The sequence below is a fragment of the Ambystoma mexicanum genome, chromosome 3q (genome assembly GCF_040938575.1).
Source record: "Ambystoma mexicanum isolate Mex_15411 chromosome 3q, UKY_AmexF1_1, whole genome shotgun sequence".
Lineage (NCBI taxonomy): Eukaryota > Metazoa > Chordata > Amphibia > Caudata > Ambystomatidae > Ambystoma > Ambystoma mexicanum.
This window is the reverse complement of record NC_090926.1, coordinates 1,252,833,744-1,252,861,619: the sequence shown is the minus strand read 5'-3', so window position 1 is coordinate 1,252,861,619 and position 27,876 is coordinate 1,252,833,744. Positions and strand designations below refer to the sequence as shown.

At 51.5% G+C, this 27,876-nt stretch overlaps 1 protein-coding gene across 4 annotated transcripts in view; it reads left to right on the top strand.

The window, feature by feature from the left end:
• SMARCA4 (SWI/SNF related BAF chromatin remodeling complex subunit ATPase 4) overlaps positions 1-27,876 on the top strand; it is a 648,210-nt gene that overhangs the window by 560,353 nt on the left and 59,981 nt on the right. For all 4 annotated transcript variants that reach the window (XM_069604251.1, XM_069604249.1, XM_069604250.1 and 1 more), the window contains one exon: positions 25,563-25,664. In XM_069604251.1, coding sequence (XP_069460352.1) covers positions 25,563-25,664 — 102 coding nt within the window. The remainder of the gene's footprint in view (positions 1-25,562; positions 25,665-27,876) is intronic.

The following is a 27,876-nucleotide window of genomic DNA, read 5'->3' as shown; positions in this document are numbered from 1 at the left end:
TACGGGCGCCTGGCAGGGCGCACCATCCCCGGCACCTTCAACTACGAGCCAACGCTCTGGGTCGGGTAAGAGGAAGGGCGAGCACCCGGCGAAGCTCCTGGAGAGGCCCCGGTCGAGCTCGAAGGCCCCATCGGAGGGGGAGCGAGGCAGTGTCCCCCCCTCAAGGATAAGGCGGTGAGCGCACCTAAGGTGGTGAAGGCCTTAATCCATCCGGCCAAGCCCTCTATCCATACTGTCGCGGCGACCCTGGCTCAGCCTGTGGAGGCTACACCAGTGGTGGCGACCTCGGGGCTCAGAGTCTCCCTGCCACCTCGGAGGGAGTCCTCTTTTGTGCCCATCGATAGGACCCCCGTGAAATCCCCGGCGGGGAAGAAAAAGGGGGGGGGCAGGGCGTCGTCGTAGATTCAGCTTCAACCTCAGAGGGAGAGCTGATCGAGGTCTTAAGCCACGGCCTTGGCGTGGAAGAAGACCGGCCCGTCGGGATGGATCCCGACGCGGGTGACGACGGGGCCCCTGATCGCCCGTCGGATTCCCCTCTGCCAGCGCCGCAAGACAACTTGGCAGCCATTTTGTTGGCTACACAGTCCTTATGCTCAGAGATAAGGACGAGACTACCGTTGCCGACGGAGGAACCTCTCCCGTCGGGGGATCCTGAACCGGGACCTTCTGGCGTTCCCCCGCCCAAGAAAAGGATTCACCCTCCACCTCCTTTTCAGCCGTCGCGCACCGTCCAGCCCTCCTCCCCGTCCACCCGAGGGGATGATACAGGGACTGACACGGCAGCGACGGGTACGGACGACGAGGTATACGACGAGGATCTACCGTCGTCACCTCCCACCAGGGCTTCTCCGCCCGACGAGATTGGTTCGTTCCACTCCATGATCGCCAGGGCATCCGAGCTTTTCCAACTCTGCCCTGAGGAGAAGAAAAAGGAAGGATTCCTTTATCAACGGCGCGAGGCCAAGAGGAAGACGGTCCTCGCGGTGCCTCTACTGGACGACACTTGGGATGAGGGCCTCGCCCTCCTCAAGAACCCTTCCACTACGCCAGCTAGAAGAGACCGGTACGAGAAGAAGTACCGGGTCCCGGACGCGGCCCCCCTGTGCCTCCGGGTGCAGCCTACCCCGGACTCCGTCGTCTCCGCGGCGGCCAGGAAGAAAGCGGGGGGGGGGGGGGTGCGGCCTCCACACCGACTTCCCCACCGGACGGCGAGGGAAAGAAATTGGACACTATGGGACGCAGGGACATCTCGTCTGCAGCGACGACGATTAAAGCGGCCAAAGCCTTGGCTATCGTGGCCCGCTACGACAGGGAGCTATGGTACAAACTGGCTCCCCTGGTGGACTTCCTACCGGACGACAAGAGGGCGGATGCCCTGGAGATCCTACAGGAAGGTGAGGTGGCGTTGGACCACGCCATCACTATTGCGACAGACATCGCCGACACTGGGTTTCGCCAGTTGGGCAACGGCGTGTGCCTTAGGCGGCGTGGATGGCTCAAGGCTACGGACTTCCGTCAAGACGTACAGACCAGAGTCCTGGACATGTCGTTCGATGGGAACGGCCTGTTTGGGAAAACAGTGGACGATTCCCTTCAGGCCATTAAAGCGGCCACTGAGACGGCCCGGGCCCTTGGGGTTCTGCAGCAACGACGGACGCCCTTTCGGAGCAGCAGAGGCAAGGGCGCCTCCAAAGGTTCCGGCGGCGGTTTCTCCACCTACCGTCAAGCGGCCCGCTCGTCGTCTCAGGAGGCCTACAGAGGACGAGGCAAGTCTGGCGGACCCCGCCGTCGTCGCCAAGGAGGTCAGGGCGGCAAAGCCTCGTCGAAACAGGATTGAACCGACCGTGGGGTCGGGCCCCCACCGATGCACCCCGGTGGGAGGCCGGCTGGCGAGCTTCGTCAGCGTGTGGGAGTCCATCTCCACCGACCGTTGGGTGCTGGACGCCTTAGCCCGGGGCCACGCGCTCGAGTTTCAAAGAAGGTGCCCGCGCGTCCCCCCCGTGGCCAGAAAAGAGCTTCACGTCCCTCAGCTTCTCCTGGAGGTAAGGGCGATGCTCAGGAAGGGCGCCATCGAACTCGTCCCAAAGAGGCTTCGGGGCTCCGGAGTTTACTCGAGATACTTCCTCGTGAGGAAGAAGACGGGAGGATGGCGCCCCATCCTAGACCTGCGACGTCTGAACAAATTCATCAAGGCGCAGAAGTTCCGGATGGTCACCCTCCAGCACGTCCTGGGTCAGCTGGAGGAAGGAGACTTCCTGTCGTCGTTGGATTTGGAGGATGCCTACTTCCATATTCCCATCCTAAAGGGGCACCGAAAATTCCTCAGGTTTGTGATCCAAGGGCGTCACTACCAGTTCAAAGCCCTCCCCTTCGGACTACGGTCGGCACCCAGGGTATTCACCAAGTGCCTTGCACCGGTAGCGGCGCAGCTGTGCCGCGAGGGGATCCACGTCTACCCCTACCTGGACGACTGGCTCATCCGGGCCAAGACGAGGGAGCTCGCCGTGGAGCACACGGCAAGGACCGTCCAACTTCTCACGGACCTGGGATTCTCCGTGAACTACGCCAAGTCCCACCTGGTACCCGCGCAAAACGCACTGTTTCTGGAAGCGAAGCTCGACACAGTGTCCCTTCTGGCCTCCCCGTCAGAGGAAAGGACCAGGTCCATCCTGGGCAAGGTACAGCGGATGTTGGCTTCCGACGCGGCCAAGGTGAGGTCCATCAAGTCCCTCCTCGGAATGATGTCTTCTTGCATCTACCTCATTCCCATGTGCAGGCTCCGGATGCGCCCGTTGCAGGAGTTCCTGGACGCGCGCTGGATCCAAACGACGGGCGGCTTCGAGGAGAGGATCACACTCGACGAGAGTTTCCGCCGCACGGTCCGGTGGTGGGGCACCCGCGCGCATTTGATGGCGGGCATGGACTTCCAGACCCCAGACCACCAGGAGACAGTGACCACGGAGGCCTCCCTGGAAGGGTGGGGAGCGCACACCGAAAATCTACACGCGAGAGGCCTTTGGCTCCCGACGGAGAAGTCCCTCCATATCAACGTCCTGGAGCTCCGTGCAGTGTTCTGGGCCCTCAGGTCCTTCCTTCCGTCCCTCAAGGGCAAGGTGGTGAGGATCTTCACCGACAACACCACCAGCATGTTTTACATCAGGAAACACGGCGGAACCAGGTCCCCAGCACTGTCCAAGGAGGCGCAGGACCTGTGGCATTGGGCCGTCGCCCAAAGGATGTTTCTGGTGCCGTTTCATCTGGCAGGGATAAAAAACACCATCGCCGACTCACTCAGCAGGGAGCTGCGCTCGTGCCACGAGTGGGAACTACGGCAGGATCTAGTGGATCGCCTCTTCCGACGGTGGGGCACACCCCAGAACGACCTGTTCGCGACGGCGACGAACTCCAAGTGCCGGAGGTTCGCCAGCAGGTTTCCCCAGGCGAGGTGCATGGGCGATGCTTTCTCGTTCCCCTGGGAGGGCCTGTTCCTCTACGCGTTCCCTCCTTTGCCACTGCTGATCCGGCTCGTCAACCAGCTCAAGAGGTCACGGTGCAGGATGATCCTCGTCGCACCTGCGTGGCCGAGGCAGATATGGTTCCCGGACCTTCTGGACTTGTCAACGTCCCCGCCAATCAAGCTGCCGGTGGACGCGGATCTACTCTCCAGGGAAGGAGGCGCCATCCTCCACCACGACCCGAAATCGCTGAACTTGCAGGCCTGGCTCCTGCAGCGCTAGAGTTTGGAGGATACGACATACCGGCCGACTGCAGAGAGGTTCTTGCAAAGGCCAGGGCGTCCTCGACTCTTAAATGCTACGGACACAAATGGAAGAGGTTCTCTGTCTGGTGCCACGCACAGAAGATTAACCCTCTACGGATTACGGCTCCCCAGGTACTGCCGTACCTGCTGACGCTGGCCAAAGCTGGACTGGCACACGCGTCCATCAAGATTCATCTTGCTGCGATCTCCCGATACACCAGAACCACGGGGCGGACGTCCTTGTGGTCTCATTGTCTGGTGAAAGAGTTCATGAAGGGACTGTTCAGATCGTTCCCGCCGGTGAAGGCTCCGGCCCCGGCGTGGGAGCTCAACGTGGTGCTGACCAAGCTCATGGGACCTCCGTTCGAGCCTCTGCACTCGGCCCCGTTGAAGTTTCTATCGTGGAAAACAGCGTTTCTTGTGGCCATCACCTCCGCACGACGGGTGGGAGAGATCCAGGCCCTTTCCTGCAAGGCCCCTTACTTGACTTTTCACGACACGAGGGTAGTGCTCAGGACGCACCCTTCCTTCATGCCCAAGGTACCGTCGGACTTCCATCTCAACGAACCCTTGGTGTTGCCTGTGTTCTTCCCGTCGCCTTCGTCGCCGCCTGAGAGGACTTTGCACTCGCTGAATGTGGCTAGAGCGCTGAAGTTCTACGTGGACCGCACAAAGTGTTTTCGGAAGACGTCACAACTCTTTGTGAACTTTGGACCTGTCAATCAGGGGAAGGCTCTCTTGAAGGCTTCCATTTCCAGATGGCTCTCCGGCTGTATCATGTACTGTCATCGGTTGGCAAACCGACCGCTGCCTGGCCGTCCGAGAGCCCATTCCACCAGAGCGATCGCAGCTACCACGGCGTTCCTTTCTGGTGTGCCCCTGCTGGACATATGTAGGGCTGCTACGTGGAGGTCGACGCACACCTTCACGAAATTCTACTGCGTCGATCGGGATTCCAGGGAGGAGTCCAGGGTCGGCCAAGCAGTGCTGCGCAACCTGTTCGCCTGAGGTGAGCCTGGTGAGGAGGTAAGATGCTTAATGTTGAGTTTGATGTAATGCTTAATGTTGAGCCTTTGCCACCTCCCGTGGTTGTGCATGTGTGTACTGCTATGTATTCTTTATTCATGAGCATGTGAATCCATGCCAGACCCCATGCTGGAGAAGGAACAAGTTACTTACCTGTAACTGTTGTTCTCCAGCATGGGTCTGGCATGGATTCACATGCGAAGCCTCCCGCCTACCCCTCTGCGGCTCTTCACTTGGTCATACTGCCACTTCACGTGCTTCCAAATCTGAAGATGGCTGCCAGAGGCAGTGCTTAGGTAGAGGGCAGTCATTGGCTGTGGTCAGTATGACGCAGAGACCAGTGATTGGTTACTACTACGAAAGACAGATCAGAAACGAAACTGATACTGGTTTTTTTCTTTACCGAGGATTCCCAGCCTGACGACAGGGAATATTCATGAGCATGTGAATCCATGCCAGACCCATGCTGGAGAACAACAGTTACAGGTAAGTAACTTGTTCCTTCTCAAAAAGAAGGCAGAGTGATCTTTTGCGACAGGTGAAAGTCAGACTATTTTAGGCAAAAACGAGGGTTTGGCTCTAAGAATATCCTTGTCCTTATGAAAGATGGTGTGAGGAGGCTTATTGCCACTAGAAGGATTGTCTTTAAAGTAAGGAGCCTTAGCAGACAAGAGTACAAGGGCTGAAAAGGAATGCTTGTAAGGAACCAGTTATTGAACTTGTACCAACGACACATGTACAAGGGTTTTGTTGCTGGCCTTCTGGCCGAAAGCAAAGTCTCCATTACGTCATCCAGGAGGACCCTATCCTTATATCTCAGCCTCTCAGCCTTCACGCATGGTTTCTGAGTGTCGTGACCTTCCTCTTGCGAGAGGAGATCCTCTCTTTGTGGAAGACGTATTGGAGGGCAGATGGACATGTCCAGAAGGTTCGGGTACCACATCCTCCTGGCTCAATCCGATGCAATTAGGATCATGGTTTTCCTGAACTTTCTCAACCTCCTGATTACGTGACTGGAGGAAACGCATACAGAAGTGGAAATTCCCAGTCTACTACCAACGCGTCCCCTAGAGCTCCTCTTGGAGGAAATTCCCTTGAGCAGTACTGATCGCAATTCTGGTTGACACTAGTCGCGAAAAGATCCACCTGAGGGGTTGCCCAAAGGGCAAAGATCTCTTGAAGGACTTCCTGAGCCATTTCCCACTCGTGGGAGACTGTGCTCTGCTTGCTCAGAGCGTCCGCCGCCGTGTTCTTCTCTCTGGCTAGGTGAACTGCCGACAGAGAGAATCCTTCTTGTATTGCCCAGAACCAGAGCTGCATTGCCTCTGCACAGTGGTAGTGACCCTACACCCCATCTCTTGTTGAGGTAGTACATGGCCACTGTGTTGTCCGTCAATATCGGGATATTCTTTCCCTGTACAGAGGTCAGAAAGGCCTTTATAAAAGCACCTCATTGACCCTGTGAATGAGGCATCCGTCACCAGTGTTATCTACGGCCCTGGGTGTCAAAAAGATTCCCCCTTGAGGATATTGCCCTTGCAAGTCCACCATAGAAGATCTTGAGCCACTCTGGATGGAACTTGTAGGACAGAACTTGTAGGAGGTCTGACATATCCACTGAAGATTGAGACCATTGAGTTCTGAGGGTCCATTGAAGGGATCCCATCAGACCTCTGGCACCAGAAAAATTCAGGATTCCATGAGGCCGAGCAACCTCAGAAAATCGAAGGCTGGCAGATGCTGGGCATTTTGCAACTTTGTTACCATCTGCCGAATGTGTAGAGCTCTCACCTCAGGAGGCAAGGCTTTCCCCGAGGAAGAAGCCAGGACTTGGAATGGTATCATTTGTGACTTTTGGTAATTGAGGGAGAATCCCAATCTGTGTAAGAAGTGGCAGGTCATGGTCGGATGTTCCTGGGTCCGTTCGGGTGAACTCGCCCTGATTAATCAGTCGTCCAGGTAAGGGTAGACTTGAATCCCCCACCCCCCTCCCCCCTCTCCTGAGACACGATGCCACTACAGCCATCAGCTTGGTGAAAACCCTTGGGGCAGAGGTCAGCCTGAATGGCAGAACTCGAAACTGATAGTGAGAACCGCCAACCTCAGGTACTTCCTGTGCTTGAGATGGATCGGCACATGAAAGTAAGCATCCTGAAGGTCCAATGCTACCAACCAGTCTTGGAGTTTGAGAGCCTGAAGGATCTGAGAAAGGGTAACCATCTTGAACTTGTCCTTCCTGAGGAATTTATTCAAGTGTCTTAAATCCAAGATGGGTCTCAATCCTCCATCCTTATTTGGGATGAGAAAGTATGAGGACTACCAACCCTTGTTCCTCTCCGCTAGAGGTACTTGTTCTATTGCACCTTTCTCTAGCAGGGTTAAAATCTCATGCACAAGGAGTGTGTCTGGAATCATGTCGGAGTTGGCTCCCGGTGGATGGTCCCGAGGCATTAGTTGAAAAGGAAGGCAGTAACCCTGAGCTACTATCTCCAGTGCATAAGCATCTGAAGGAATGCCCCGCCATTCGTTCAGATGCTGAGATCCTGCCTCCCACCGGGGTCTTGTGGGTGGAGGCCTCAAAGTGGCTTTGCAGCAGCTGCAGCAGCGGCTGAGGGGACAGTTGCCGGTGCTGGGGCTGATCTAGCACTCTTTACTCTTCCACCTTGAGGACATTTTCGTTGCTGTCCTCTTTGACTAGCCTGCCCTCTTCCTCTTCAAAATGAGGAGTAGAATCGAAAATGACGATCCCTCCAGGAAGATGAGCCTGAGTAAGAGTGTTGCTGAGGTTGTCATATGGAGGCTGTTAGGAAAAGTTTGAATGCAGTACCCTCTGGGAACACTACAAGCAACTATGACTACAGGTATTGGCAACCAAACCTTTGTAGGGTTGGCAGAGGGGCATGTGGTAGGGATGGTGAGCAGGGTAACTGAACGTAGGGGAACTAGATTTTTGGTGGTAGTCTCTTTAAGGGTAGAGCATATAGGCAGGCTATTATTGGAGATAGTCTCCTTGTTGATAGGGCGAGAGACGGGCCAATTTCAGTAGTGGCAGCCAAGTGGTCTAAACAGACAAATAGGCATTTGTTTGATAAAGCAACAAAATCTTTATCACACCAAACAATTTACTAAAGCATTTTAAGTTGTCATCTTGACAAACAGGCAAGCATTTAGAGAAAGCAGAATCTGTGTCATTAAGGCAAACAGGCAAGCGATTATTCATATTACACAGTGCATGGAGGTCAGGCAAGCATTCATCAGTGGGTTCATCATTAGAGGTTCGGCCCTGGGAGGGCCATTTGATTATGGTAACGCTTGACTCATTTGGGCATGCGGGCGAGAGCATTCGGCTACGGGCTGATGGCAAATATTCGTATGAATCATGGTGCGAGGATTTGCTGGTGTACAGGCACACAGTTAGCAACGACATACACGGATGCGGTCAACACTGGCGTCACTGGAGATCAGTCTTAGGGGAGGCAAACCGTTTGATGGGGGACTCAAATACGAGGTGTGTCTGGGTGATTGCACATCATATAAGGGGCAACACAGGTGTAAGTCCGGTGTAAGTCTGCAGAACATTATGTGCCCAGCTAGATCGGATTGGGCTTTGTGGTTGGCGCTTTGTTCCAGGCCCACTAGCCGGATAGCCGTAAGCAGGTATGGCAAGAGCTGCAAAGCTGTGACACGCAGAGGTAATCTTCTGAGCCTGACACCATGCAGAGAAACGTTTCCACTTATGGCTGTAGCACGTCAATGTTGAAGAGGCCCTGGCCTTCGCCACAATGTCCTTACACTCCGCAGGTTGGACTGCCTATGCCTCTATCAAGGTGTACCTGACCGCCATAGCCCATTACACCAGGGCGCTGGGTAGGTCTTCTCTGTGGTTGCACAGACTCGTCAAGGAGTTCCTCAAAGGACTCTTCAGGACCTTTACGCAGGTGAAAGCTCCTGCCCTGGCATGGGAGCTCAACGCGGTTTTGACTAAGTTCATGGGGGCTCCTTTTGAGCCGATGCATTAGACCCCACTCACGTTTCTTTCATAGACGGCTTTCCTTGTGGCGATCACCTCGGCCAGGTGGGTCGGGGAGGTCAGGCCCTGTCATGCAAGCAGCCGTATTTGTTCTTCCATGCTTCAAAGGGGGTACTGTGTACACACCCCACCTTTATGCCGAAGATGCCGTCAGAGTTCAACCTCAACAAGCCTTTGGTGTTGCCTGTCGTCTTCCCGAATCCACCGTTGCCAGCGGAGATGGCCTTGCATTCGCTGGATGTTGCTAGTTCCTGGAGGTTTTACGTGGCATGCACAAGGAGCTTTCGGAAGACTTCTCAGCTGTTCGCCAACTTTGGACCTGTGAATCATGGAAAGGATTTGTCGAAGGCTTCCATCACCAGGTGGCTCTCCAGTTGCATCATGCACTGTCATAGACTGGCTAGCATGTCGCTAGCATGTCGCTACTGGGCTTGGCGAGAGCCCACTCCACCAGAGCTATTGCAGCAACGACAGCATTTCTCTCAGGTGTGCGCCTGCTCGACATCTGCAAGGCTGCTACATGGGGGGGATTCCAGAAAGGAGTCCCGAGTCAGCCAAGCGGTGCTTCTCGACCTGTTCACTTGAGGCAAGTCTTTTCCACGGGTACGTGTTTATTGCTTCTGTTTATCTTTGCCACCTCCCATGGTTGTGTATATGTACTGCTGTGTAATTGTTATTCATGAGCATGTGAATCCATGCCAGACCTCCATGCTGGAGAAGGTTTAAGTTACTTACCTGTAACTATTGTTCTCCAGCATGGGTCTGGCATGGATTCACATGTGAACCCTTTCGCCTTTCCCTCTGTGGCTCTTCTTGGTTTATACTGCTACTATACATGCTTACCAAATCTGAAGATAGCCACCAGGTGTGGAGCTTAGGGAGAGGACTGTCATTGGATGGGGGTAGTATGATCCAGAGGACAGTAATTGGTTTAGAGGAGGACAACCGTTTTAAAGTGAAAGTGAAACAGATTTTTCTTAACCGAGTATTGCCAGCCTGACGACGAGGAATATTCTTGAGCATGTGAATCGATACCAAACCCCATGCTGGAGAACCTCGACAAATATTCATCTGATATTGATTTAAGAAGGAAATCTTTTGGAGCATATAAAGCACACTAGGCTAGGTGCTCAGCATGCCTGCTTACCAGGATTTCTATATACATTTTTGTGAGCATTACATTTGGCTTAGGTGCCGAAATGCATTGATATATTCTCAACGATTTGCTCAATGGTGGTCCCTGCAAAAGCGTCTACTGAAGCCACAAGTGCTCTGAAGTGGGGGGCAGAAGAGGCCCAGTCAGCACCCAGACTCTGGAGCAGTTTCTTGGAGACTGCTGTGGCTTGGCCCAGGCTAGCCTCAGCCCACTTAAAGCGTTGCCAAACCTGGAATAGGGGGCAAGGGTGGGCATTTGCAAATCCTTCTGGTGGGGGGGGGGAAAGTTAATCAGTAGGAAACATACATTGGATTTTATTATTGTGCATTAGTATTGTGCATTGAATGCAAAACTCTGCATATTCTGTAAATACAGATACGGTAACCTACCACATTTAGAAACTTTTTTACCACCTTCGTTTAACCCTCTCTTGCATCTCTGCATTTAAAACTTTCGGATATCGACACTTTTGAGATTACTTGCTTGATTTTGATTTCTTGTTCCTTTCTTAAACACAGGACAAAAATCCCTTCTCCGTTACTCAATCACTCCCTGCCCAATGTCAATCATCTTGATTCTGTCCACATCATTCTCCAGCATGGGGTCTGGCATGGATTCACATGCTCATGAATATTCCCCGTCATAAGGCTGGGAATCCTCGGTAAAGAAAAAATCCGTATGTTTCGTTTCTGTTCTGTCTTTCTTAGTAGTAACCAATCACTGGTCTCTGGGGCATACTGCCCCCAGCCAATGACTACCCTCTCCCTAAGCCCCTCCCCTGGAAGCCATCCTCAGATTTGTACCGCACGTTGAAGTTTTGGGAGTCCTCGTGTTATAGCTCTCGAGCTTTTATTGCGTTTTCATGCTTTTTTCTCATTTTTCGGTTAAATCGAGCCTCAAGCTCCACCGTTCTACTTCCGATCAATGGGGACCCGTTTCAGAATTTTCTACGCCCTTCAAGGATGAAGTTTTCATCGAGTTACGCTTCTTGGAGGATTCCAGAAGATCTGAGACCTACCATGGACATGGCCCAGGACAAGGGAAGCTCGACGCCCGGATCCAAGCTGTTCCGGAACTGCCCTGGATGCGGGTTACAGAATGTTTTCAAGGAGGACGAGCATTTGAGATGTCTCTACTGCCTTCATGAGGACAAGACGCACGTGGAGAAGGACTGTGCGTTCTGCAAGAACCTATCGGAACGAACCATGAGGGATCGTCGTACCTGCCTCGCCAGCTGGCTGGAGAAGGGCCCAGCAGGTGAGATGAAAAGGTCCAAGCGGTCTTCTAAGTCCTGTGAGGGTGCCCCGGCGACAGGGGCCCAACAGAAGGCTAAGCACTGAACGGTCGGGCTCTTCGGCTGCCAGGCAGGGCGTGCCTTCCCTGGCACCATCAACCAAAAGCCAGCGCTCTGGTTCGGGGAAGAGGAAATCCGAGAACCCGGGTAAGCTTCTGGAGAGGCCTCGGTCGATCTCGAAGGATTTCGGCCGAGGGGGAGCGAGGCGGTGACCCTCCCCCCCAAGGTGAAGGCATCAGGCGTGCCAAAGGTGGCGAAGGCCTTGATTCACCCGGCTAAGGCCTCTATCGAGGGAGTCGCGGTGTCCCTGGCGAGTGTCATGGGCGCTACTCCCGAGGGGCCAGGACTGGCCCAGCGCCCTCGGAAGCAGACCCGTCTTCCACTACTCCGGACCCAGCAGACCCCTACAGGGGCCCTTTGGACCGTGTCCTGGCGCCTTTGGCGCCAGGCTCATGAAGGGTTTCAGTCCTGGCGCCATAGGCGCCAGGCTCATATTAATAAACAGTGTAATAATGCTTGGGTGGACTTACCTGAGGCAGACCATGCTGCAGATTTACCCAGAACAAACCAGTCTGGTTGAAGTCCCCAGCCATCAGGGCTGGGAGGAACTATTCCCTCCATTCAGGAACTCTTTTCTTACCTGGGTGAAACCGGTGGAAGAACACACATTGGAAGCACTTCTCTGCTATTTAAACCACGCCCGATGGAAAACACGTGCTTCGCGTTATTCTGCAGCAGCAGCAGGACGCTCACCGAGTCGGCTCCTGCATTCCAGGTCCAGAGTCATCTTCAGCTTCCGCGCAGCAACCTGTGGATGAAGAAAGACACAGAACAATACTTACCAGATCCCGGAATCCAGTCACTGGCAAAACCTGCAAAGAATAAACATAAGGTTAGAAAAGTGCAACTCGCTCGCAGCTGCACCCGCTTACCTGATCCATCCGTGATTGCAACGGAGCTAACCGCGGCCTTCTCTTCGGCAGCTTCTCTGCACCTGAAAGGCAAAGGACATAATTAAAAAGGGGTTCGGGTGAAGGCAGTCGCATTCATCTTAACTTACCAGTTTTTGCACGCGCAGTAGCGGCCGCATCAACCTCAGCATCCCGGTACCTGAAAAACAGGAAAAAGACATTATTTGAGGTGCCATTAAAAGTGGCCAACGATCATTATACTTACGTGCATCGGCACGTGCAGTGGCAACGGATATAAAGGCCGCAGCATCCCGGCACCTGAAAACTAGGAAAAGGACATTACTAGAGGTGCCATTAAAAGCGGCCAACGATCATTATACTTACGTGCATCGGCACGTGCAGTGGCAACCGATATAAAGCCCGCAGCATCCTGGCACCTGAAAACTAGAAAAAGGACATTATTAGAGGTGCCATTAAAAGCGGCCAACGAACATTATACTTACGTGCATCGGCACGTGCAGCGGCAACGGAAAACTACGCCCACAGCATCCCGAGGCCTGAAACAAAGGAAAAGGGACATTATTGAGGTGCCCATCTTTTAAAGCCTAAAGACTACAGTATACTTACAGGCATCCACTCGTACAGTAACGGCGGTATCACTCTTCGGCATCCCAGCACCAATGCCACAACTAAGGTCGCAAAAGACTTGAGCCTCAACACTGAACTCATCCAGTGACGTAACTGGAATACACGCACCCCTGCACCAGACGCAGGATGGAGAGCTCAGCATTTATACGCCTAAGGTGAGAGCTCGCCGAGACAAGTAGAAAGCTAGGCTGTGGGAGAAACTGGCGATTGGTGGGAGAAGGAATCCCATCCCATCAAACGGTGATTAACCCTTTTTCTTCCACCTGCAGAAAACTTACCCTGCAAGTCAGACATTCGATAAGAGGAAGCCCAGTCCTGAGAGTCGTCCGAGCTCTACGCTTCTCAATTGAAGAAACGATAACAGCCCAGCCGGGATCAGCGCCTCCGTGGGAATCAGGTGAGCGTTACAGCGAGGCTACACCAGTGGAGGCGATCTCGGGGCCCAGAGATTCCCTGCCACTGCAGAGGGAATCCTCTTTCCAGCCCATCGACAAGACCCCCGTGAAGACCCCGGTGGAAAAAGAGAGGGGGGGGGGGCGGTGGCCATCACGGACACGGATTCAGCCTCTGAGGAGGAGCTGGTGGAAACCGTGAAGAACCTCAACGAGAGGTTTGAGAAGGTATGATCCCACGGGAGGGATCCCGAAGAGATGGTCGAAGAAAGCGACGGTGGCGCCGATGAGGCCCAGTGGAAGAGCAGCCATCCCTCCCATCGCAGCCATTGCCCGAGCCTCAGGACAACTCGGCAGCCATTTTGATGGCAATCCAAACCTTATGCATGGAGATAAGGACGAGATTACCACGAACACCCGGCGGACGATCCAGAATTGGGCCCGTCGGGAAGCCCTCCGAACAAGCGGAGGAGAGTTCATCCCTCCCTGCCCTTCATGCCCCCATGACCCGTGGAGCCCTCCTCCCCCTCTCCGGACCCCAGGGATGACACTGCGACGGATACGACGACGGGGACGGATGATGACGGTGGTGACGACGGGATGGACCTTCCATCACCACTCCCTCAGGCTTCCCCACCTGACGAAATTGGCTTTCACGCCATGATCGCCAGGGCATCCGAGCTCTTCCAGCTCTGCCCCGAGGAACAGAAGGAGGGTTTCCTCTATCAACGGCGAGAGGCCAAGAGAAAAACGGTCCTCGCGGTACCGTTACTCGACGATATCTGGGACGAGGGACTTGCGATCCTGAAGAACCAGTCCGCGACGCCTGCCAAGAGGGACGGGTACGAAAAGAAGTACCGGGTCCCTGACACCGCCCTTTTGTGCCTCAGGGCTCAACCTACGCCGGATTCGGTCGTCTCAGCGGCGACCAAGAAGAAGGCGTTGGGGGCCACAGCCTCAACCTCTACTTCCCCACCTGACGGCGAGGGTAAGAAATTGGACGGCCAGTGGGCGACGGGGGTCATCTCGTCGGCGGCGACGACAATTAAGGCGGCCAACGCCTTAGCGATTGTGGCCCGTTACGACAGGGAGCTATTGTACAAGATAGCTCCCCTACTGGACTTCCTACCAGAGGACAAAAGGGCGGAGGCCCTGGAGATTCTGCAGGAAGGCAAGGTGGCGCCGGACCACGTCATTACGGTGGCAACTGACATTGCCGACACCGGGTTTCGCCAGTTAGGCAACGGTGTTTGCCTTCGATGAGGCTGGCTCAAGGCGAGACTTCCGTCAGGACGTGCCGACCAGGGTTTTGGACATGCCATTCGACGGCAACAACCTGTTTGGGAAAACGGTGGATGAGTCACTGCAGGCCATCAAGGCCGACACAGACGGCCTGAGCCCTGGGAGTCCTTCAGCAACGACGGCCCTTTCGGAGCGCCGGAGGCAGACGGGGCCTCCAAGGGATCAGGCGGTGGCTCCTCTACGTACCGCCAGGCGGCCCGCTCCTCGTCCCAGGAGGCTTACAGAGGTCGCGGCAAGCAAGTAGGATCACGGCGTCGTAGCCAAGGCGGCAAGGCCGCCTCCAAGCAAGATTGAACCGGCCATAGCGTCGGGCCCCCACCGAAGTACCCCGGTGGGAGGCCGGCTGGCAAAGTTCGTCAGCGTGTGGGAGTCTTATCTCCACCGACCGTTGGGTGCTGGATGCCCTGGCCCACGGGCACACTCTCAAATTCCAAAAGAAGTGTCCCCGCATTCCTCCCGTGGCGAGGAAGGAGCATCGCATCCCCCAACTGCTGTTGGAGGTAAAGCGATGCTCAAGAAAGGTGCCATCGAGCTCGTCCCCAAAAGGCTCCGGGGCTCCGAGTATACTCAAGATACTTACTCGTCAGAAAGAAGACAGGCGGTTGGCGCCCCATCCTGGACCTACGTCGGTTGAAGAAATGCATCAAGGCACAGTAGTTCAGGATGGTCACTCTCCAGCACGTGCTGGGACAGCTGGAGGAGGGCGACTTCCTATTGTCGTTGGACTTGGAGGATGCTTACTTCCACATCCCCATGCTAAAAGGACACCGGAGGTTCCTCAGATTCGTAGTGCAAGGACGCCGCTTCCAATTCAGAGCTCTGCCATTCGATTGAAGTCGGCACCCAGGGTGTTCACCAAGTGCCTAGCACCAGTGGCAGCGCGGCTGCGCCTGCAGGGGATTCACGTCTAGCCCTACCTGGACGACTGGCTCATCCGTGCAAGGACAAGCGAACTCGCCGTCAAACACACGGCGAAGACCGTCCGCTTACTCACGGAGCTGGGTTTCTCCATCAACTACCCGAAATCCCATTTGGTTCCGTCGCAGATGGCACTGTTTCTGGGAGCGAAACTTGATACAGTGGAAAGATTGGCGTCTCCGTCGGAGGAAAGGATGAAGGTCATCTTAGGCAAGGTGCAGCGCCTGCTAGCCACAGACGTGGCCAGGGTGAGATCCATCAAGTCCCTCCTCGGAATGATGTCCTCATGCATCTATCTAGTGCGACTGTGCAGGCTACGGATGCGTCCTCTACAGGAGTACCTCGACGCCCGCTGGATGCAAGCGGCAGGCAGCTTTGAAGACAAGACCCCGCTCAACAAGGTTTTCCATTGGGCGATTCAGTGGTGGGGCACCCGTGCACAGCTTACGGCGGGCACGGACTTCCAGACCCCGGCACATCAAGAGACGGTGACGACGTATGCCTCCCTGGACGGATGGGGTGCGCACACTGGAGATCTCCACGCAAGAGAGGTCTCTCCACATCAACATCTTGGAGCTCTTGGAGCTCCACGTCGTGTTCTGGGCGCTCAAGTCGTTCCTCCCGTCCCTCAAGGGCAAGGTCGTGAGGATCTTCACCGACAACACCACCACGATGTTCTACTTCCGGAAGCAGGGAGGCACCAGATCACAAGCCCTATCCAAGGAGGCCCAGGATCTGTGGCACTGGGCCATCGCCCAGGGGATGTTTCTGGTTCCCTTCCATCTGGCAGGAATAAAAAACACCATTGCCGACTCACTCAGCAGGGAGCTGCGCTCGTGCCACGAGTGGGAAGGCACATGGGTCGGCTCTTCCAACGATGAGGCAAACCCCAGATCGACCTGTTTGCGACAAACTCCAAGTGCCAGAGGTTCACCAGCAGGTTTCCCCAGCCGAGGAGCATGGGCGATGCTTTCTTGTTCCCCTGGGACGGCCTGTTCCTGTATGCGTTTCCTCTGTTGCCGCTGCCAGCTCAAGAGGTCCAAGTGCAGGATGATCCTCGTTGCACTGGCGTGGCCGAGACAGATCTGTTTCCCGGACCTTCTGGACCTCTCAGCGTCCCCACCAGTCAACCTGTCAACGGACGCAGATCTTCTCTCAGCAACTCCGGGGTTGCTGAACTTGCAGGCCTGGTTCCTGCAGCACTAGAGTTTGGAGGGTACGATATCCTGGCTGACTGCAAAGAGGTTCTTGCAAAGGCCAGGGCGTCCTCAACTCTCAAGTGCTACGGACATAAGTGGAAGAGGTTCTCTGTCTGGTGCCATGCACAGAAGATCAACCCTCTACAGATTACGGCACCTCAAGTGCTACCGTACCTACTGTAGCTGGCCAAGGCTGGACTAGCTTACGCTTTCATCAAGATACATTTGGCAGCTATCTCCCGATACACCAGAACTGCAGGACGGCTGTCCTTGTGGTCTCATCGACTGGTGAAGGAATTTATGAAGGGACTGTTCAGATTGTTCCTGCCGGTGAAGGTTCCAGCCCCGGCGTGGGAGCTCAACATGGAACTGACCAGGCTCATGGGGCCACCATTCGAGCCTTTGCATTCGGCTCTGTTGAAGTTCCTGTCGTGGAAGACAGCGTTCCTTGTGGCCATCACCTCCGCACGACGTGTGGGAGAGATTCAGGCCCTATCCTGCAAGCCTCCATACTTGACTTTTCACGATACGAGGGTGGTGCTGAGGACGCACCCCTTTCATGCCCAAGGTGCCGTCGGACTTCCATCTTAACGAGCCCTGTTGCCAGTTTTCTTTTCGTCGCCGGCCGTGAGGACTTTGCACTCGCTGGATGTAGCTAGAGCGCTTAAGTTCTATGTGGACTGACCAAAGAGTTTTCGGAAGACATCACAGCTGTTTGTGAACTTTGGACCTGTGAACCAAGGGAAGGCTCTCTCGAAGGCTTGCATTTCCAGATGGCTCTCCGGCTGCATCATGCACTGTCATCGGTTGGCCAACCGACCGTTGCCCGGCCGTCCGAGAGACCATTCGACCAGAGCGATCGCTGCCACTATGGCGTTTTTGTCTGGTGTGCCCCTGCTGGACATCTGCAGGGCTGCTACGTGGAGGTCGACGCGCACCTTCATGAGATTCTACTGCGTCAACCGGGATTACATTGAGGAGTCCAGAGTCGGCCAAGCAGTGCTGCGCAACCTGTCCGCCTGAAGGAGGGCCTGGTGAGGAGGTAAGAGATGCTTAATGTTGAGTGATAAAATGCTTAATGTTGAGCCTTGCCACCTCCCGTGGTTGTGCATGTGTGCACTGCTATGTATTCGTATATTCATGAGCATGTGAATCCATGCCAGACCCCATGCTGGAGAAGGAACAAGTTACTTATCTGTAACTGTTGTTCTCCAGCATGGGTCTGGCATGGATTCACATGCGAACCCTCCCTCCTACCCCTCTGCGGCTCTTCACTTGGTCATACTTCCACTTTACGTGCTAACAAATCTGAGGATGGCTGCCAGGGGAGGGGCTTAGGGAGAGGGCAGTCATTGGCTGGGGGCAGTATGACCCAGAGACCAGTGATTGCTTACTACTAAGAAAGACCGATCAGAAGCAAAACTGATACTGATTTTTTCTTTACCAAGGATTCGCAGCCTGACGATGGGGAATATTCATGAGCATGTGAATCCATGCTGGTTCCTTCACCCACATTAACCACACTGCAAACCCTGAAAGGCCATGTACAAAGAACTAGGTATAGTTAGTTTCTATCAGTTTGTCATTTTAATTCCACCCTTCCTTCCGGTTATCTTGCCTGGTGTTAGCCAAAGTTTGAATTCATTACCCTCTGGGAACACTACAATCAACTATGACTACAGCTATCGGCAACCCAACCTTTTGTATAAGCTTGTACTACACAGTTTTGGTAGCGTGTTGAGCAGCCAGGCTTATCTCAAGAGGGGAAATGTGAGGTGTAGTGGAGTTACACAAAGATTCACAGTTGCAGGTCTTTAAATAAACTGTTACACTCAAGGTTTCTTGCATAAACCATTAATTATGTATTTATCAGTCAGTTATAAAGCCTTCATTAGAAGGTAGCAATCGAATAGTAACACACAACACACACCTCAATACTTTACATTCTAGTTTCTGGATCAGACAAGGCCCTTTTGGGATGGCCCACAGACCCAGCCTACACCCACAGGTGACTTCAGTAACCAGGCTGGTGGGGACGTTAATACCTTACTGTTGGCATACAGAATGCTCTCAATAGTTTGTAAAAGGCAAAGGTTATTAGAACACAAGAAATTACAAATATTTTTAAACGGGGCAATTATTTCAGATAACCAGAGAAGAGTCATTCAGTTCAATAGGCTAAGCCAAAGTCAATGGGCAAAAGTCTTTGTATGGGATGCAGCACTTCAGGTAAGCAATTGTAAAAGTCTTTGCACAAGTTCTTAGGAGTCTTTGATAAAAAGAAGAACCAAATGTAGGGCCACAAGCTGATTAGACTTGTGAGTTGCGGAAGTTACAAGCACTTCCACAGTAAGAGGTAAGTTCTCTTAGGCTAGTTTTACAGTACCTTAGTAAAGAAGAAAAGATGCAGATGAAAACTTCTGTTCCTGTACAGCTCTGCAGATCGCACCGTTCCTGTGCCTCATTCATGGGGACAAGAGGGAGGATGTTGGGGGACTCCTGTGCTGTGTTGGCACAGTCAAAGCTGGCAACAGGTAAACTTTACTTTCAGTGGCTGTTTCGCGTTTCAGCTCCTTGCGGTACGGCGAATAGCAATAAGCGTGGTTCTTGGCTGTTAAGGTGGACTTTCCTCACATCTGAGGTCCCGCACTCAACTGAGGGGGGGTCAGGCTTGCTCAGTCCTGCTTTGTGGTAGTCCGGAGGATATTCCAAAAGCTTGCGGCCAGCTTACAACAAACACACACAATCTGGTGTCCCTCTCCCTGGCTCTATGGTTTCCTGCAGCACTCTGAGGAAATGCAACCAGCTCTGAGATGGGTGTCCAGGTGGCTTACTTGGGAGTTTATTTGTCCCTCCAACTTAAAGGGAGAAGTCGTCCTTGCTGGGCTTCTCTGTCGATACAAACTTGGCGATTCGGACCTGCAGCAGGGCTTCACTGGGCAAACCAACGGTCCAGGAGTTGCATCAGCCGTCCTCTTCAAGCTCTTCTTCGGTTCCTTCGTCCAGTGGTCGACTCTGCCTTCCAAGCCAAGAGACTCGCCTTTTATTCAGTTCTCTCCCATTCATAACAGCCTAGCTGTCACTCACCCAGCAGGGTGGCTGCCCTTGCCGGACAGTCAGCCAGCCAATCGTCAGAGTGCATTTGGGCCTCCTAGGAGAATAAGCACAGGGAGTTTCGGGCACCTCCCTCACTTCCTGCCTACCCCAGACACTCTGGAGCCAGAGGCGGGTTTCACTCCTGAAGCCGAAGAAATGACAAGAAAAGAAGACCGGGGATCATTTTAACAAAGGAGGCCCAGTGCCATTTTGAAAAACATGGCTCCCACAATTTAACGTTATCGGAGCTGCGAACAGTTCGCAGTCGGGGTAAATCATGGTAGTTCATTACAAACCTACTGCCACCAGCCATTCTGAGAGGAAAGGGTAACACATGAATGCTACATGAGTAACTAGACATAGGGGGATACTAAGTAACCCCTCCAGCACTATGTTGTAAGATAGGGTGTGCTGGGTCTAGAATTATATAGGACTAAGTGAAGTCAATTTCACTCCACTGCTCTGGGAAACAGTTGATCCCAGAGAAGGTATTTAAGCCTTGGGGAATCTGGAATACTTTCCTGTGGCACTGCACTGAAGGTGCTGTGTGACACACTTGTAAAAGATGATGCCTATGGAGTTGGTTAGACTCCATAACCAAAAAGAAACGGTGTATAAAATCACATTAAAACACAGAGAGTGGGAAAAAGGGTCTCACTCTCTCCAGGTTAAATAAATCAAGTCCTCAAAATCCAGCAAAGTTGCTGGAAGTCTCAAAGGCAGAGGGAATTAGCACATTTATGAGAATTCTCCCTAACACTTGGCAGTGTATGGTCATCGATCTAAATTACAAGTGCATGCATTTAAAAGTAGAGCAACATTTTCTTTGCTGAATAGACGGAGGCAGTCGCGACCAAGAGAACAGACCACAGCTGGGGTGCAGTATTTTGTTTATTTATTTGTAGCGCGCGCCACACCCGCAGGTATCAGGGCGCGAAGGCAAGAATACTTTATACCTACAAGTTACAATTACAAGTAACATAGTTGCATAGTTAAAGTTTATTGGTTACAGCATGATGAATACACTACAGCAAAGAACATATTTGCAAGTGAATATATTTACAAATAGGCAGAATATAGCAGGGAAAGCGGGGTATTGATTAAGATATGAATCAGCTGATCAGAAGGGCTAGATGTGTTCGGCCATTTTCTTTCAGCCACTTGATGGTGTTTAATCTAAAGTGAAGGTATGATTGGTCAGACCTTAGAGTGGTAGGCGGGGAGTTCTACAATTGGGCCGCTTTGACCAGGAAACTATTTCCTCCGGTAGTGGTCATTTTGAATGGGAGCACAGCTAGGCAGTTGGTGTAGGCTGCTCTGGTTGGTCTGGCTGTGGCTCTTCTTTTGAATCTATCTGTTAAGTATTTAGGTGCTAGGTTATTGATGCATTTGAATGTCAGTGAGGCTGTTTTCACTTTGATTTTGTTAGCTGTAGAGAGCCAGTTGGACTGTCTTCTGACTGGTGATATATGTTCTGTTTTAGGGATTCCTAGGGAGGCTGTGAGGGCATTATTTTGCAAAATTTTGATTTTTTGCGTGGTATGTTCGAACCCAGGTAGAGGGCTTTGAAATAATCCAATTTGCATAGCACAAGTGCTCTTGCCAATGTGAGGCAGCTAATAGTGGAAAGATATGGTTTGGCTGCTCTAATCAGCTTGCAGGTGTAGGAGGTGACAGAAGCCATCGCGTTTACTTGCTTTGTCAGGGTAAGGCAGGAGTCGAGGTAAAAACCTAATGTTTTGACTTTATTAGTTACTTTGATGGTATGGCTGTCTATAACAAAGGAAGAGTCGTCTTGGTTCAGTTTTTTAATGTTTTGTGCAGACCCCAGGATGATTTCCGTTTTATCATCATTCAGGCTTAGACCGTGACGAGCCATCCATGCCTGGATGATGAGGTATATCTTATTCACCAAGGCCAAATCCTGGTTGTAGTCCCCCGAAAGTGGGATGAAAATCTTGGTGTCTTCTGCATAGTTAGTGTAGGCGACACCCAGAAGGTCCAGATCATCAAACAGGGGCTTAGTGAAGATGTTATACATGGTGGGGGAGACACAGGATCCTTGGGGTACAACACATGTGATGGGCACAGGGTCCGCAGCTGCTGAGGTAGAGAAGACTCATTGTTCTTTCACTTAAAAATGATTTATTTCATGACATGGCATGAGAGAAGTGTGCTGCTGATTCTAGGTGGGTACAGAGCACTTTGTGATCCACCAGGTCAAAGGCTGCTGAGAGATCCCAGAGGAGAAGCAGGGCAGTTTTTCCCTGGTCTCTAAGATCATCAACCTGTATTTTAAGGTCAATGAGGGTTGGTTTTGGTACCATGGTGTGGTCTAAAACCTGATTGCTGGGTGCCTAAGAGTTGATGCAGCTCCAGGAATTTTTGGATCTGTAGGTAAGCCACTTTATCTAGAATTTTTAGCAGAAATGGCACCGTGGTGATAGGCCTATAGTTTGTGGGTATGGTAGGGTCTAGGGTTTGCTTCTTAAGGAGAGGGAGGACCCATGATTTCTTAAGATTACTTGGTATCGTACCTGAAGAAAATGAGGCATTAATAGGTTTGGATATAAATGGTGATATATCTCTAGCCGCCTCTTTTATTAATTGTGCTGGGCAGATGTCACCTCGGCAGTTTGATGGTTGGAGCAAGAGTATTATTTTCTCAACCTCTAGGATGGACACTTTAGTGAAGTTGAATCTTAGTTCAGGTTTTGGGGTGATGGGTGGTTCGCCCCTCTGATTAGTGTCCGAAGGCAGATATTTTTTTTTGTCGATTTTGAGTTCGAGGGTGGCAATTTTATCATTAAGCGCTTTCTGAGTATTGAAGCACCATACTTGATTTTTGTCACAGTTATCTGGAACTGGGATAGGGTTCTCTTGTTCCTTTAGTATTATGAATAACTCCTTGGTGCTAGATTTTGCTTGCAATATTCTACTGTCAAAGCTTTCTTTTTTGGCTTTCCGTATTTCAGTTTTGTATTTAGTAGAAGCATTGATGAGGGCTGCTTTATTAGCCTCTGATGGTGTCAATTTCCAAGCGGATTCGTACCTACGTTTTTCATTCCTTAGTGATTTGAGGTAGGGCGTGAACCAGGCATTTAGATGTGCTCTGGGCTTGCTGTTTCTCAGTTTCAGTGGGGCAATAGTATCCAGGGTGTTGGCCATGGCAGAGTTAAATTCGTTGACTAGTGATGTTGCGTCTAGAGTGTCAGGTAGCGTGTTTAAGGTTGGGAGGATTAATGGTAGTATCCTGTCAGTAGTTATGTTTTTTTTGTTTCTTGTTTGGCTAGGTGGCGCTGGTATATTGTCCTGAGGTTGGGTAGTTTTAGCGTTTATGGAGAATGCTATAAGAGCATGATCAGTCCAAACGTGGGCTGATAGCGGTAATAGTTATATTACAATTGTGATCAGCTACCCAGTCAAGTATTCAACCTTTTTCGTGTGCAAGCTGTGATACTCCCTGGGTAAATCCAAGTTCTATAAGGACATTAGCTATATTAGTTGCCTGCAGATCTTTGTGGTCATTGAAGCCAAGGTAGAAGTCACCTAATAGGATGGCTTGTGATGAGTTCTTGAAGTTGTTTGAGAGGATCGTGGACATATCCTCTTCGAATGAACCAATGGCGCCAGGTGGTCTATAGATGAGGTGTATGCTAATGGATTGGGACGAGGATGTTAGGAATTGACTGTTAATGACTCACATGAGTTGGTATGTTGGTATGCAGAGGTGCTTCTACTTTTATGGTTAGGTTATTTTTAGCGATTAATGGCTATGCCACCTCCTCTAGATTAGGTTCTTTCTTCTCTGAAGATGTTGTAGTTGGGGGGGGGGGGGGGCACAGCGAGCATCTGGGCTGGGCCAGCCGCTTGGTGTAGCCAGGTTTCGGTTATAGCTAAGAAATCATAATTACCTATTTGGATGATCTCAGCAATTTCAGTTGCATGGGCTATTAATGACCTGGCATTAATAAGTGCCCCTTTGATGAGAGTATTCAGTTTAGGTGGCGATGGATTGGTAAGTCTATTATTTTAGTTTGGTTGGTACGTAGTTTGCCATATTTAGTGGTTTTAAGGTTATGGTTGATGTCAACCTTGGTAGCGGGGATGTTGTGTTTAGTGGTAGTCTTGTGACATTTTCTACTGTTGCCGTGAACAGTAAGATGCCTGGCTAGTGGTTTGTATATTTTGGGTAATCTTGAACGTAATTTAGCATTTGTACATGCAAGGTCACATGAAATGTAGGTTATAGTAAGGTTTGGACTGAGTGACTTTTCAGATGGTTTGTCAGAATCTAGAGTGGTCACATGTCGACTCATATCCCTATGCAGCATTGTGGTAGTGATATCTTGCCGTGGGCGGCTAGTTAGCAGCTTTGAAGACCAAAGAATGGATGGATGGATAGATAGAAGGGTGATGAGCATTCTGTCCTATGGGAGAGTAACTGTTTCTAGTGGCGAGTGGCAGCGCAGGCTAGACAGTCCCTGGGCTAGTTTAGTTTGGCACAGTATCTGACAATGTGATAGTAGGCAATATCTTGGCTAACTATGGTACATTTGGTAGTTCAATAAGTTAACAACAAGCAATTAGGTGTAAGTTTCTAATAATGTGATAACAGCTCCTATCATAAGTACTTTCACTTCAAATACCATGTAAATACTTTACAATCAGATGAGTCATAGTTCGCAGCAGAGTAATGGCTGTTATGTATACAGATGAATGAGTGGACTTAAGCTCACGAGTTTAGAATATAGCGGCTAAGCGCTAGCATAGTCAATGTTTGTAGTAGCCGTGCAGCAAGTCTATAAGTAATAGAGGCTGGCCGAGACACAGTGATGCTAGGCTTACCTTGCTGATTGAGATCCGGCACCGCGCAACCAGTCTAAGGCCGGTGTCCGCCTGCCGGCGGAAGTGAGGTCCTGAAAAGGTGGCGTGTTGCGCCGGCCATCTTTGTTGTGGAAAACCAGCTGATCACAATGCATAGAACGGCATCGGGTGCTGCAATCTCAGCGATCTCTGCGAATATAGCTGTTAAATGATGAAGAACCCACAGATTGAGCTCACCAGATGTACCAGTGGCTATTCTGCTGTTGGGTTGCAGGTACATGAAGGTTCAGTGGTTCGAGTCGGTGGTGGTCGTCACTTAGAGGTAGTTGCAGGGGTGAGGAGGGTAAGGGCTTCTGCCCTCTCTGTGTCCAGGGAGCTCTGCAACTGATTCCTTGGGGTAAACAGGGCCTTATTCACGGCCTTCGTCTAAGGCCGGCATCCGCCTGGCGGTGGAAGTGAGGTCCTGAAAAGGCAGCGTGTTCCCTAGCGATGAGGCACAGCCTCGGTGTGGGGCTGCATTGCGTCGGCCATCTTTGTTGTGGAAGAACAGCTGATCGCGATGCGTAGAACGGCATCGGGTGCTGTGATCTCTGTGAATATAGCTGTTAAATGATGAAGAACCCACAGATTGAGCTCACCAGATGTACCAGTGGCTATTCTGCTGTTGGGTTGCAGGAACATGAAGGTTCAGTGGTTCGAGTCAGCGGCGGTCGTTGCATAGAGGAAGTTGCAAGGGTGAGGGGGTGGAGGGCTCCTAGAACAATCACCTGCACATGTAACCGACCACACTACTACCTTGTAATATATGATGCTACTATGTAACCGATGATCTCATGTCTATGTAAATTTAACCTTCAAGCTTCTGTAACCAATTTCTTGAGTGCCAGCGCCTAGCTGCCTTTGGGCTTTGTGCGCTTTACAAATAAATAAATGATGTACAGTTCTCCACGGTGGTGTGTACATGTGGATATCATCATGCTGACATGCTTTTGTTTTCCTTTAGGAGCGGATCCGAAATCACAAGTACCGCAGCCTGAATGACCTTGAGAGAGACGTAATGCTTCTGTGTCAGAATGCACAAACATTCAACCTGGAGGGATCTCTGGTAAGGAAGACCTGCCTCTCCGGACCACTTCAGCCTGTGTCCGTGCTGAAGGTTTGGACCATGTCCAGGTGCACTGGGTGTTCACAATAAGGCTGTAAACTGCAGTCTACAAAGTATGATGTGTTCAGCTTCACCCCTTGATTACATGCGCTCACACTACAGCTTTTAGGGGGCAGGCATGTCGTTGAGGTTAGGGCTATGAAACACAAACCATGCCATGCACGCAGTGAAGTTGGAAGCAGTGGGATGGTGAAATATGTCAAACCTGGTACCCCTGTGCTGCATGCTTACACTAGTGATGTTGGGTATTTCCTGAGAAGGGGGTGGGCTATGAAACTATGTACCCAACCTGGGACCCCTTAAACTAGTTGACACAATACTTGTATTAAGTGGTATATACGTGAACCATAAGTGGTAAAAATGTTCAGCCTAGGAGACCCTTACTCGATTGCTCACGCTGCCCGAGGGTAGAGTGGATGGATGTTAGGAAAGATTTCTCTTTTAGGCAACTTTACCTCCATATGCTATGGAACCCAAAACTTGTAGCTTTTGAACTGTCCTCAATTTTTAAAGAGAAGTGAAGCCCTCTGCTTACTGGCCGCCTTGCTCATTTTTGTCATGGGGCAACTGATCGGTCCTTCAGACTGTCAGTACTGGGAATCTATTTCCCTTTTGTCTTTAACTTTTAACCTGTTTTGGTAACTTTTCTTAGTGCACACAGCATTTTATAATGCAGTGCTATGGGGATACTTTAGTATTACCCAAGACTTTTACACTGGGGATTTCTGGTTACTTTTATATGTGCCTAAGGACCAGCTGGTGGCAACAGTTACATTTTTACATTTATTTTAGTGTGTCCAATCGCGTTTACCACGTCTGGCTACTAAGCGTGGCTAGTGTTCCAAAATGGCCATGCCACTAGGTTTATTGCTTGTCCTTTGGCCATAGTGTTTCTTAGCCTTCTTGCGGCCGTATCATGTCAGGACATCCCTAATATGGTCATGCATTTGCTCAGGAAAGACGCTGTCTTTGTTGGCTAGTGCATTCCATTTGTGTGTGGACCTAGGAAGTGAGTTGAGAGACTCTGGTCCCATTTCACAAACTGTTGATAGTACGTCTGGTGCGCATGCATGACGAAAACCCAGTGGTCTACGATTGGACCACCGCTGGCTGAGGGAGTGGTGCAAATGATCCCACGCCTGAATTGAAGCAGAGAAGAGAAGACAAGACAAGACCTGCAGCCATTCCAGCAGCTCAGCAACGGAGCCAGTATCCTGTGTAGCCATGCACCCGACTGAAGGCCCATGGACGACTCCTGTAGAGGTCTGGCAACCTTTCCTGCAACTGTCCCAGAGAAGCCCTGCTGCACTACCTGGTCTGAGAAGGCCCTCGTTGGTGCTTCGACCCACGATCTGGTGGGACCAACCAGTATCGCTGTCCTTCCGTGTTCCTGGAGCTTTGACACTTTGATAGTGTCCCTGGACCACCCAGTGGACTGCCCAGCTCTGAACTGGGCTTCCGCACCAGATGCTTCGCCATTCCACGTTTTTGTCTGGAACTTCGGTGGTCGCCAGCTAGTCCTAAAAGTCACCTTTCTGCCAGGTTTCAGCTTCCCAGCGTCAAGGGATGCTGTCCTGGAAGAGTGTCTTGGTTTGCGATTGGAGACACACCGGCTCTCGCCAGTGTGCAGTGACTGCCTTTTTGGTAGTGTCCAGAAGAGACCTCCATCGGTCCTGCTGCATTTCTTCTTTAGAAAGGGTTGCACTCTCGAACAGTGTGAAAGGGGATACTATGTAGCCCCTCAGCACTCAACATAAGGTGACGGGTGCTGATCTCGCAATAGGTAAATATTGGAAGGATAAAAATATCCTCCTATAAAATACAATAAAAAGGGAAGCCATAGGGGCCCCGACAACACTGCACAGAGTGCTGTGTCCTGCAAAAGTGAAAAGACAGATGCCGTAAATCTTGGAGGAAAGTATAACTCCAAGAAATGTTTTAACATTACCCCAGAGATAGGGTATAAGGAATCCATAAGTGTTGAAAAAGGTTCCCACTCACACAGAGGAACAGACCAAAAATCCAGTAGTCCAGCAAAAGGTATTGGGGGGACTTGAATGTAGAGGAGATTGTGCAAAAAACATGAACATCTACCTAAAAGACACTTAGTGGACTTTTCTGTTTGTTCAAAGTTTCCTTTTTGCTACTTTCT